Source organism: Anomalospiza imberbis, chromosome 2, assembly GCF_031753505.1.
Source record: "Anomalospiza imberbis isolate Cuckoo-Finch-1a 21T00152 chromosome 2, ASM3175350v1, whole genome shotgun sequence".
NCBI lineage: Eukaryota > Metazoa > Chordata > Aves > Passeriformes > Viduidae > Anomalospiza > Anomalospiza imberbis.
This window is the reverse complement of record NC_089682.1, coordinates 84,428,371-84,441,470: the sequence shown is the minus strand read 5'-3', so window position 1 is coordinate 84,441,470 and position 13,100 is coordinate 84,428,371. Positions and strand designations below refer to the sequence as shown.

At 40.8% G+C, this 13,100-nt stretch overlaps 1 protein-coding gene and 1 long non-coding RNA gene across 3 annotated transcripts in view; one reads left to right on the top strand and one right to left on the bottom strand.

Annotated features, from left to right (window-relative positions):
- Positions 1 to 13,100, bottom strand: part of CAB39L (calcium binding protein 39 like) — a 59,632-nt gene that overhangs the window by 19,375 nt on the left and 27,157 nt on the right. For both annotated transcript variants that reach the window (XM_068182145.1, XM_068182146.1), the window contains 2 exons: positions 4,248 to 4,412; positions 243 to 361 (listed from right to left, as the gene is read on the bottom strand). In XM_068182145.1, coding sequence (XP_068038246.1) covers positions 243 to 361; positions 4,248 to 4,412 — 284 coding nt within the window. The remainder of the gene's footprint in view (positions 1 to 242; positions 362 to 4,247; positions 4,413 to 13,100) is intronic.
- On the top strand, positions 7,190 to 13,065 carry LOC137469434 (uncharacterized). Its single transcript, XR_010996506.1, has 2 exons — positions 7,190 to 10,792; positions 12,900 to 13,065. It is a non-coding gene; the product is annotated as an uncharacterized lncRNA (long non-coding RNA).

Here is a 13,100-nt window from a genome sequence, read left to right as displayed (position 1 = left end):
ACATAATTATTTCAACATGAAGTTTGGTGAAGAAATAACAGTCAAATGAAATAATCCCATCATTAAAAAGTATAGCATTCCATATAAAGAAAGTGAATATTAAAAAAAATAAAGTAAGAAAGCTGGAACAAAATCTGAAAATCCTTTTGTTTTTTTAAACTAAAAGTGAGAAAGTAGATCAACTGCAATGCTAGCAAGTTGCAGGCAATGCTCTTTAATGAAACTCAAATTAAAGCACCTACCCTTTTAGGAGCATGAATAGGATATGTGGATGGGCACTAATGTATTCCACAGTAGGGCTGCGTGTGCCAATCTGTCTTCTCAAAATGTTGTTGAATATCTGGGAAACATCCTTTTTGCCCTGTTAAAGAACCAAAATATATCTTTGTTTAGAAAAACATCAGCAAACAACCATTTACTATAACATGAATTTAAAGTACAAATGAAACTGAAGTCAGAACAGGTCAGCCTTTTTTTTCTTCTCCAGTCTCTGCCTCATATTTGCTGTTTCTCCAATGCCACAAGAAGGCTTCCTCCTTCAGGTGGCTCTGTAGGCTCCCAACTTCATTTGCATCCTTTTTTTCCTAAATGAAGATGTGCATTCCTCTTACACTGCCACCCAAGTCTTTGGCTATTTCAAACAGCAACACAAAAGCACCATAAAAGTAAGCCACTACCCTGAGCCAAGCGTGCTGTTGCCGTGTGTGTTGTTACTCCTGTAGCCTCCAAATGTGAGTAATCGAGCTGGTACCAAACCACTGCCACACTGCCTACACTTAAAAAGCTAAAGCTTTTTATCAGTCCAGTGCAAACAACTCCGAGTGTGATTACATTTTTGAAAATCAGTGTTAAATTTAAACTGTGCCCATTATTTACCATGAAAAAAGGAAGAACTACTACCCAGAAAACGGCTGCATCACGTATGTGTCTCTGCTTTAATCAAAACTAAAGTCCTTCTCTTTGTCCTGCTGTATGCACCTATCTACACAATCACAGTTTGTCTTCAACTGCTTCCCTGTGCAAACAGTTTTCCGGAAGGTCTTTCCAAATCATGTTCTGTTTAGTCAGAGGGTTCACCAATACATCTTGCATTAGAAATCCTCTTCCTCCCCTGCCACCTTCTCCCCTGGCACAGCAGAGAAATTGATGTGAAGTTAAGGGAGGTGAGAGATGGCTGCACTAAGGACCTGTAACCAAGGCACTGAGTCAACAGCAGGTCACTATGCACAGGGCAAGCTAAAGCAAAAGGTCACTTATAATCTGTACATGCTGATTGATCTGTCTTGGGAGGACAAACATTCCTTGGCAGAGAAATTATTTAATGTTTGAAGCCAAGGAGCAGATAGTTTCACACGGAGAAAAATTCCCTGGTTTCACCTCTACAAATAAATCAGTGCTGAGGAACACAAAATATTCTGCTTTCCTACTTGTTCCAGCCCAGCTGGCCTGGAGACTTAGAGACTGGGAATTAAACAGGAGAACCAAATCAGTGCAGGCCAGTCCATCTGCCTTTGTCTGCAACACTATTTTGACCCTTGGACATAATTTCAAACAGGCTAATTCTGTATAAAGTCATCCCATTCTCCCCTATCTTTACAACACCCATATCATATGCCTGGAATCCCGTGATCCCCACGGGCTTCAGCAGTTACTGCAAGATGAAAACAATTCAGACAAAGAAGAGCTGTTGAAAGGCTGAGGTAAAGATGGCCAGAAATTAAGTGATCCCCTCTGCTATGCCAAATTTTTTATTAGTTGCTTAATACTGTGTGCATTACAGCAAAATATCCATGAGCACAGAGGAGATGATATAGATATAGATATAGATATAGATATAGATGATATAGATATAGATATAGATATAGATATAGATTAGATATAGATATAGATGATATAGATATAGATATAGATGATATAGATATAGAGATATAGATAGAGATCGAGATATAGAGATATATGTATTCAATTATAGCTAATTTTCTAGAGATCAGTGATAGTGAAAGCCAGAGTTGATCTCCATGGGTTCTCCAGGAGGGAAGGGAGGCAAATAGGAGGGACCCATGACCGATTTCCCTCACCACCTGACATACATTAAAATTGTAGGAGTGCTCTTGAAACACTCCTTACTTGGATCTGCAATTGAATTTTGCCTTATAATGAAATACATAAGGCCACTGAAACACAAGATAAGGCAGCATGAAGAGAAAGTGGCTAGACAAGAACAAAAAAAAACCTGCCAAGGATGCATTATATAAATAAAAAATTATATAATACTTATACCATAATTTACCCCCTGTTTCAAGGCAAAGTAGGGGAAAGATTATAAAATCACCAGTCCTGGGCTTGTAGTTACTTACTGCCTATTTTAGGGGCTTTACAGTTTGTAAACCTTTAGGCTTACACACAGTAATATCTACATTTTTAGTTGACTTCTATTCTTTGGACATTTGCCTCAGTTCTTTAAAGTTCAAAAATAAATTTCATATTTTAAATTTCTGAAAATCCAGTCTGATCTTGATTCTGGGCTTCTGCCGAAACCTGGCTTTAATGCTTCATAACAATATCATCACTTAAATTATATCTTGTTTGTTGAGTGGCAGAAGCAATAAACCTGTGTCTTCGATGGATGTGTGATAAAAGCCTCCCCTACACCGTCTTTGAAAACACATCTTCAAAGGGAAGTTTAGTTGTGAAAAACTGGGATCAAAGTGGGCAGCAGGGTTGCTGAGGAGGACACAGGGAGTCAGGACAAAGCAAAGTAACATTATTGCCTTCAGAAATCAGATTTTCAGTAGTTTATGATTTGCTTTTTACCATTACATACGGATCAAAAAATTAACTCGCGTGTTATAGTGCGATGAAATTGCTTGTTTGATGAAGCAACTTAAATACCAGCTGTGGCCACCAATGTAACAAAATGGAAACAGAAAAATTGATAAACTGGAAAAGTCAGTGGGAAGACATGAAGACAAAGTAGCATATGCTCTTACTGTCCTCTTGTTCAGTGACATTTGGTTTCTAGTGCTTTGTCCAAAGAACATGTATAACAGCTTGGCTAAATGATTGGAAAGCTTTTGCAATTAATAAAAAAATAGATTTTGCAATAAGAATTATGAAAATTGTTTGTAATAACAGAAATTCAACAACAGATTAGGTATTTCATCCAGTGCTTGCTTTTAAAGACTGTATGTTCAATATGTTGATACAGATTTTTTTTCTGGCAGAAGCAATACAGACTGTCATGTAATTAAAAAAATTCACAAGTGTCCCTTCTGTGCTTAGAGTATCTTCTCCTCCCCTCTTCTCCATTTTTCTCAAAGGTTTTTTTAAGAGCTTGGGCTGTTGAGCTTTGAGTATTTTTGTAATTAGACATTTAACAGCAACCAGAGGAGGCACAGAGAAGACAAAGCATTAAAAAAAACCTTTCTGAACTTCAGACCTGAGCCAAAAGTGAGAGAATTCCACTAAAAAATTCAATAGCTGATAAATTCCTTTTTCAAAAATTAATACAAAGTAAATAAATCAGTCCTTGATCCTGGATTTACTGCTGGTATGGGGTGAAATCACCCATTTTCCTCCCTTTCATTCATTTATAATATGGAAAGAGAATAACTTCTACACATGACTCCCACAAAAGGTGTCTCTGAGAGCATCAGATCTCTTTGAGAAACCGATTTTTCTCTCCAGCAGCTGCCTGTACATTGGGTACTGCTCCTGTTCCAGACTTCAGTGGTGGAGGTTTGGCTCCTGGTCGCTGGGTGCTGGTGGTCGGACACTTGTGAGGAATCACCTGTGCCCAGGAGCCACAGAAATCATGGCACTCTAAAAGCAGTCACGTGAAATTCCCCATGTTCCATTTATTTTTCTTACATGTCCCTGAACCCTTTCTAAATTGGACCCTCTTCAGAGACAGCAGGTAGCTCTAGCTGCAGTATCCCAAAGATCATCCCTGCAGTTTACAAGGTTAGTCCGAGACAGTATTTCCAGCACCATGTCCTGTCTTGTTTGGATACACATGGAAATATTTTTTTATTGTTTTTGTTTTAAATTTTAAAAAATCAGATTTACTGCCAGTGTATGAGCATGTCTTTCAGGACACCAACCAATCTAGAGCAGCAGCTTTCTTCAGCCTGTGGAAAAGAGTTTTGAATGCAATGAAATTATTTAGACTTCAGAAAAATATGGCTGTAGTCACTGACAACACCAAGATCAAGGAGATGAAAAAAAGTTTATGGATGCTGACCTACCTCAAAATCTATCAGCTGCAGGTTGGCAATAAGTGTCACTAGAAGGCCACTGTTGTAGAGCTCTTGTGCCAGCTGGGCCACGATTTCTGTGGGTGGCTCTTTGTCTGTGGTCCCACACAGAATTTCTTTCATTGCTTGCAGAGATTTTGACACTTCCTCCGATGCCTTTTCACCAGCAGATAATGGGGTTTGTTTAAAAAATGAAACAGGAAAGAAAAAAGGGTGTTCTTTTAAAATACATGCATTCCAAAACAAATATTTCTAAATGTACTTACAATGATCATTATCTATTGCAAAATGATATCATAATTTTAGGTAATCATGGAGGCTGGAGCATCCATACTGCACCCTGCAGGCCGTACACAGGAAAAATTCAATTTACACATGACATACCACCATTTACAGACCATGGGCATAAAATAGGGCCAAGAGAGCAATTACCAACCAGTGCCAGCAAGATCCTTTAAGAGGTTTGGAGGCAGGCACAGCCCTGCAGAGGCAGCAGCAATTTCACTGTTGCTCCCCTGTCCACCCCAGTGGGCTCCATGGCACACTTGGGGCAAGAGGTGCCAGATGAAGGTACCAAAGCAGGTGGCTGCTCCCACCAGAGGGGTGGCTGCTGGGCTGCCTCCCCATCCACTGCTTCCTGATGGGCTGTCCCAGCTGCTCTGCTGGGAACCCAAATAAATCCTCGCAGCCCTGTGGCACTGCTTAACCCAGCAGGCAGCTGAACACCACACTTGCTCACTCTCCCTCGGCAGGATGGGGTAAGGAACTGGGGGGAGGAAATAAATTTTTAGGTTGAGATAAAGATAGCCTAATAGGATAGAAAAGGAAGAAATAGTAGCAATAACAGCAACAATAACAATAATAAACACCAAGTGATGCACAATGCAATTGCTCAGCACCCAATGTCCAGCCAGTTCCTGAGCAGCAGCCCTGGGCCAGCTTTCCCCCCAGCATTAAGTACTGAGCATAATGCCATGTGGTATGGAATATCCCTTTGGCCCACTGGGGTCAGCTGCTCCAGCTCTGTCTCCTCCCAGCTTCTCGTGTCCCCAGCCCACTCGCTGGTGGGGTGGGCTGAAGAGCAGAAAAGGCCTTGACTTAGTGTAAGCCCTGCTCAGCAGCAACTAAAACATCAGAGTGTTATCAAAGTCATTCTTATCCTAAATTCCAAACACAGCACTTTACCAGCTACTCGGGAAAAAATCCACTTTATCCCAGCCAAAGCTTCACAGCTTTGCATTGCCACCCCCTATTTCTCCTCATCAGGTGTGGTTTGAGCCAGCATCTTCCACAAGGGATTTGTTCACTGAGCGCACGGGCACTTCAGTCTCAGGTTGAGAAATTTAAATGAAACAATTTGCTTTAGTAAAGCTCCACAGCTGCCACCAAGTGAAGTAAAATAGATCTTTCACATCTTTTGCTCCCATCTAGAGTATAATAATCCTGTGCAATGTTTCAGGTACCTAATGTAGAGGATGAATCAGAATTACCTTACAAAGTATCTTGACCAGCAGAATTACAACAGGGAAAGGAAAGAGACACGCCTGTAAACAGGTAACAGCTCAGCATTCATGCAGTCAGCAGGTCACAATCAGATGTGAGTGATAATGCCCATTCCCAAGGAAAAGGACCACTGGCTGCAGCATGGCAGCTCTGGCTCATGCTCTCCTCACACCTTTGCTCCACTTTGAACAAATAAAGACTCTGTGGAGGATAGGAGTAATTTCTTTTCATGTGGATGTGTGTGCTGTAAATCCCGCCTGCTCTAGCCATGGGGCTACGGAGGCAACGGCTCCTTCTGGGTTGGGTTATATTTAATACACACATGACCTGCAGCAAGGCCAACTGGATTGTTTGGCAGGGAGTAGGAAGGAAGTAAGGAACAGGTTTGAAAGCAAAGCTGAGAAAATGACAGCAAACTGACAGGCAGGATGCTGAAGACAGGACAGCATTTCACATCTTTGAAAAACCTTAACTTGAAGTTAGCCTTTTGTTAGCAGAGCAGGTGAAAAAAAAAATCAAGACAAACACAGAAAGCGCAATGGTGATTTGTAAAAGCTAACTGGAAATGAATGGATGTTCAAAGCCACATCAATAATTTCTATATATCGCTCACATTTATTGAAAAGAAAATCATCAGGTTTTCAAATACCACCCATCAATCTGCATAACAAAACCCCATAGTGCTCTGAAGAGGCATCTCTCACCTGCTGCTGATCTCCCAACATTTTCAATCACAGATTTTATTCACATTAGTGAATAAAAATGATACAAAAAACTTAGAAGGCCTAAGAAAAACCAAAAACAAAACCAACCACAGTAAAAAGCTACTTTTACATTGCAACTACCTGTAAGATTTAAGCATTGATTTTGCACAGCATAAAGAACTGCTCTCCTCCAATCTTTTTGTACCTACTTGCAGTTTTCTGCTGTTTGAGATATGCCAGCATGAGCAAAGTGCAAATGAGCATGACTGTGTGATAGCTTCTAACAGCAGAAGTCTTGATGCTCCTCACCATCACTCAGCAAAAGAGCCTATTTTTACCTCAAATGTTAGTCGTGTGTCACTTGAGATATCCCACAGAGTACAGATGGGATTAACAACACGGGCTCTATCTTAGAAACTAAAGCTCCAAATCTTTATAAGAGCTAGGGAAATATTTTCATTTCAAAGGCAAAGCCCACACATTCTTGGCTTTCCACCCTTTCTGCTGGGCTGGGTGTGAGTATCTCTGGCATTCTGTAGTTAAAAAAAAACGCTAATAACTTTTCTTTCAAGTACTAGTACTCCTTTCTGATATGTAGAAAAAAGGTCTGCAGGACTCAGCTTCAGGTTTAATTCTCAAAAAGGAGGCCAAAAAGTGCTGTGTGAGAAAATGAAACATAGAACACTAGTGCTGGTAGGCAGAAGTGGCCACCAGAGCTGCATTTCTCTACTCACTTGCCATTCCATCCACTCGTCTCTTCAGCTTTTCCACACACAATTTAGATTTCATGTGTCATTTCCTCCCCCTTCATAGCCTCTCCATGGTCTGTGTTTTGATGTGCAACTCTCCACCAAAAGTTATTCACAGTCAAATCTAAGGACCACTCCTCAGTGGATATCCCTCACAATATGTCTGGAGGAAAACCACAATCCCAAACACAGATTCTTAAATTAACAGCCTCCATTTTGACATTTCCACTTAATCTCACAGCAATTTTAGAATAATACTTTAAGTAAATAAGCACTGTTTCTAGGATGGAAACTTTCTTAATACCCAGAGAAAAAAGACATTCCAAGATCCAAAGACCCAACATCACTCCAAAACAAACAACAAAGCACATTCATTCACTCAAATACATGGAAAATACATAAAAACATATCTGCATAAGAAGTCAGACCAGTCCTGAGCCTCTTTAGGAAAAATTGCAAAAACCAACAAAAAGCCTCAGCAAGACGTCCTCCCCCCAGCAGTGCCACAAACGGAATTTCAGTGACAAAAAAATAAAAAAGATTCTCTAGAAACCCCTAAGTCTACTATGACTTCCATGCTACTTTTTTTTTCCATCAGTAGCAAGAGCAGCAATAGCAAAGTGCTGCAACCAACACTCCAGCAGAAGTTACAATGTAAAAGAAATAATTTCATGACATATCAAAGCATTTCAGACATTTGCCTCACTCTTGCAATTAGGCACAATCTTATTTCCAGCAGATTTTCCTTTTGTCCTCTAGGTACAAGTCCTTTCCATCATGACTGAATTTATTTTATGCTGTTATATTTAGACAGGCTCTTGTGAATAGAGAGGAAGAAAGGAGGAAAGGAGACAATTAAACACACAATCCTCAACAGAACAGCTTATACATAGACATACTAATGTCAAAAGTGGGATATGCTGAACTTTGGACAGTCAAAAGTTGCAGGTAGGGACAAAAAAGTGAGAATGACACACAGACTGATTCCCGGCACACGCACAAGTTTAGTGTTTGCACTGCTGTTCCTGCACAGATGTCAGGATCTCAACCTCCTAAGCCAAGTTTCTGGTCTTTCCAACAAGTCTCCTTCCAATAAGAACTGACTCTGCATCCACAGAGTATAGTTTGTAATGACCATCAACCCAGAAGAGATTTTTGGGTCCATTTTGAAAGACAAGACTTTATGTAAATGTTGAAATCTAACAATCCTTGAGTTACTCTGCCAACCCTACTGGACTAGATGATCTACAACAGCCTTGGAGATGGAAAACAGACAGTACAGATAAGCCTGCATAACTTCTCTATATTAAATTATAAACATGTTCAACATCCCCTCCTCATAAAGCTGATTTTTGGTCAGTATTTATGTGTCTTTCTAAACCTACCAACAGCTTCAACCAGAGCTAGAAATTTTATAAGCTGAAGATTGTTGTCTCGGCTTATTTTCCTCTCACATCAAAGTTTTGTCACTGTTGACGTAACGGGAACATAACACAAAGAAAGGAGCTTACAGAAAAATGTTTCCCTGAAATTCTTTATGGAAAAAATCTTCCCTGAAATACTGATTAATCTTCAAGTGTGGGATAGGCTGTGGAGAGGACAGCCATAAGAATATAACAAATAGGCACATATTGTTTGTGTTTGTGTACCTAGCACATTACCAGGTCCAAAATCTCTCTATAAACTGTTTCTCCCTTGCACAGCAGCAGACAGTAACTCGCAGAGATGTCTGCCAGTGCAATGTTAAATACTCCAATGTGTGATTCAGTGATCTGCCAGTACTCCATTCTATATATTGCAACTAAAAGCATAAAGCTCCTTGATTCAGTCTTATCTGGTTTTAAAATATTCTCACTGTGTGATCCAAACCAATTTTTCTCCTAAAAAGCAGTGCCAGTGTAGCTCTCTCTACATGCAACTGTAAGGATTCCCAAAAAAAAACCATTAGCAGAATCTGAATCAAACAATCATGTAACTTCAGGATCACCCCAAATGACTTATTCTTTATGCAATTTCATGCTGACTGGATCTACAGGGACAAATTGTGGATATTTTGGATCAGGAGGCCCGACGTATGTTATTTAGCAAAACATTATGGACTAGTACTCAAGGAAGCTGGCAAAGACAATTTGGGCAAGCAAGCACAGCAAGGAAACGCCTTTTAGAAGGATGTATGATCAAATGGAGAAGACAGGTTTGCCCCACCTGAACATAAATTCCTTTCCCACTGTTAAGCCTGCACTTAAGACAGAATTAAAGGTTCTGAAAGTCCTTAAAAAATAAAAGCAACCAGAATAGAATGGTTTAAACTCTTGGCACCAGAACCTGATAACATCTGGAGTTTCTCCCACCTCTAGAGTAATAATGGGCCTTAGCAGAACAGGGAAGCTGAAACATGAAACGCTCCACAAAACCCCAGGACACGCAGAGCTAGGGGGAAGGGGTGCCAAACCCTTCTTATCTCATTCCCTTGGTTTCAGTGTGCAGCAATGAAATGAAAAGCAATTTTGCAACTGGCTCTGGCAGCTGCAGAATCGCATCCATGGGTATTCACGTTCCCGGCAGTCACACAACTGTTCTTCCATGCAAATGCACACAGAGCCCTCCGCATGCACCTTGCACCTCATCTCACACACCAGGCCCCAGAGCTTTACCAACGCAACAGCCAGCAAGGTGAACAGCAGCCAGGAATGGCTTCCTTGTAGCTATGTAAAAAAGCAGGATTTATTGATAGAAGTATTTGTTCCAGATATCTTGAAGTCTTTTAATTGTAGCCTTAATAAAATGCTGTTCTGACCCTTCTGAACAGCACCAAATTTGTTACAGCATGTGGAGATGAAAGAGAGGACAGACTGCAGTGACCTACCTGAACAAGCAGTCTTGTTAGAGAGATTTAAGTGAAAGGGGCAGAAGCGAGACACTTCAGGTTATTTTTACATCTCGCTTCACTATGCTTCTGAACACTGACTAAAGGCACCGCAGCCTGCAGTTCTGCCTGACAGGAAAGCACTCAGCACAGTGCTCTGAACCTGCTCTAATGCATTTGGGTTCATTTTCCACAATAAACCCTTGTCTTGGATCAGCTATACCAGAAATTGCAAATCTTTCAGCCCATCTAGACCACATGCAAAGATTAGACCAAGTTTCAACCAACCTTGGATCAGTTTGCTGCACTAAATTAAAAGCCTGTGACACTTGGAAGGCTTTTGCTGCAGGGCAGGTTCAGAAAATGTTACCAAACCTGTAGGCACCACAGATGGCACTGAGTCAGGCTGCCGCACCCGAAGGTGTTTGATTAGCAGCAGGAGGGTGATGTGCTCAAGGACGTCCTTCAGTGACAAACTGGATGCCACCCACACTGCTTTGTGCTGACTGGGCTCAGCAGCTGAACACAAGGCTTTGAGAAGTCAGGGTGTCACACCCCTTTTTTTGTGAGGTTGATCAGGCACCCTTCCTGTCAATGTTCCTTTACAATAGCCATTACAAAGACACGGTGACACACCAGTAATAAATGAAGCAGTGTGACCAGAGTGTCACACGCTGTCCGTTCTTCCTCAGGTTCAACAGATATGACCTCTTGGTATCATGGCTCCTCTTCTCTTCATCCCTATTTACATGCATCCTCCAAATGCTATAGGAGTTTGTGCCAGAAAGAAGAGAGCCTAAGCTCTGAAGGCTTTCTTTCCTATGTATTTAAATCCTTTCCTGTTTTTCTAGGTAGTCCCAGAGTAGGCATTTCTCATTGAATTCAAGGACTGATTTATTCTACATGACTGAGACTAAATTGTAATGACATTTATACAATACTGCAATAAAACTTAATTAATTGTTCTTCACCACATCAAAGCCCAAACACGATGTCAGCAATTGTATATGCTCCAAGAACACCTTATTTTATTTCAGATGTTGGAAGAGAGAAGGATTGTTGATAAAGAACGTTTTAGTCCACTTTTTCAGCTCTGTCTTACCCTACATAATCTCCCAATTATTGCATTAAATTTGCCAGGGCTGCAATCCCTTCTTTAAAATAGATATTATTTTTTTAAATTGTAGAAACAAAGTATTAGAAAGAGCACTTCAGAGGAAAAGGAGCCAGATGTGCTGGCACTTCTCAACCTGTGGTCTATCGAGCATCAAAATGTAGCTGAAAAAATAGCAAACCTTTAAGCACGCATATATCCATGCAAGCAAACAAACAAGAAAGCCCACGTGTAAAAGTAAGAACCAAACATCAAAACTTAGCCTGTTTTTCAGTTGGGAGTGTTTAAAAAGCATCAGAAAGCACTATGGCAACACAACGCACATTAATAGTTTTAAAAAAATTAGACACGTGAAGAAAGTGGGTCAAATTCAATCCTTATCTAAGGAGACAGATGCTAGTGCAGTCAATAGAGTTTAGTGAAAGCTTGAATGGGTACTACTCCGTGAGTAACAAAAAGCGTCATGAAGAAAGAGTGCAAACCTCTGTATATCATGTGTGTCTGTGTAAATGCCGCAGAAAATATGTATAATTTCCTTTACACTTACAACTGGCTTCTCTGCATCCTGTCTGTCAAGTTATATCCCCCACCCTCTTCCCATTACCTGAGAACTCTTAACTGCTCTGCTGCAAAGTCTTAACTGCTCTGCTGCTCTACCTGTGCACTGCATAGCTTGGCAGGAATGATCCTTTCTGCATTATTTAAAAATTGCACAAAGTCGTATTAGAAGCATCAAGACCCTCTCTGCCTGACCTTGTGCCCTCCTGGCTGCTTACAGCATCTTCACCTCATACTCATGATTTCTCAGCTGGAAAAGGAAAGGAGGTTCTCTGCCAGCCCTGCAGTTAATTCAGGCTTTGCCCCACTTCTCTGCCAATTCTGCCTGTATTAGCAACTTTTAGCTGCCTCAACCCACATACCACACTGGCTGTGCTACAATAAGAGCTTCATGGTCACAGGATAAATCTTCTTGTTTAAGCATCTGAAGCAAGTCCTAGTTGGAAACTACTTTGCACGCAAAATCAGGGATGCTCTGGAGTTGTACCCTGGAAGTGCTGGGAACCTTGGCTTTATGGTGAGGCATAACAGTACCCTTTTAGTTCTTACAGCAGACTAGGAGCTAGAAATCTGAAAAATTGGACAGCCCTGAGTTGCAAACTTCTCAGGTCACGGGCCTACAGGGTCCAAACCCAGCTCTGAGACATCCAGGGTCTCTAGCTCTTGCAGTAACTAAACCTCTAGGCCCTTTAAATAAAGTTTGGCAAATTTCTTCTCCCTCCAGAAATCAATTTGGAGGTAAAGTCAAAAACCTTGCTAGGTTTTCAAGAGCACAGACTACAGCAATGTGCTTTGTTTCTCTTTGCTTTTGTTTTCTGTTGCATTTCTCCAATCTTTCTCATGAAAAGACATTACTCATTAGCATTATTGAGTATATTTTGAAAATCTGTGGGCCACTGAAAGTCTTCCCATTGTCTTTTCTCCTTCAACTCAAACTGCAAACAACAGTCAGAAATGGCATTACTATGTTCACAAACCTGAATGGATAGCAGCAGGTGTGATTGGGCTGGGTGGTTTTACAAGAGCTCTTTTTCCTGCCAGTTTTTGAAGTTTATCATCATCTCAGTAGTAAAGATAGTCCTAATTATTTACTTCCATAAACTCAGGAGAATAAATTTAGCTATTTTCTTTAGCAGGTATCTATTTCAGGACAGCTCAGTAGAACAGTTTAGATGAAAGGCAGAACTGCCAAGGAGTCTCTAACCTTTCCTTCTGCAAGGAAAAGGACGCTATGGGCTTTCTTGACATTACAGTACAAAGCCCTGAGTCAACAGGCCACATAAGCTTAAACCAATGCAAAAAAAGGCTTTCCTCACCTTCTGTCTTGCTGTTGAAGGGACTGCCTTGTCC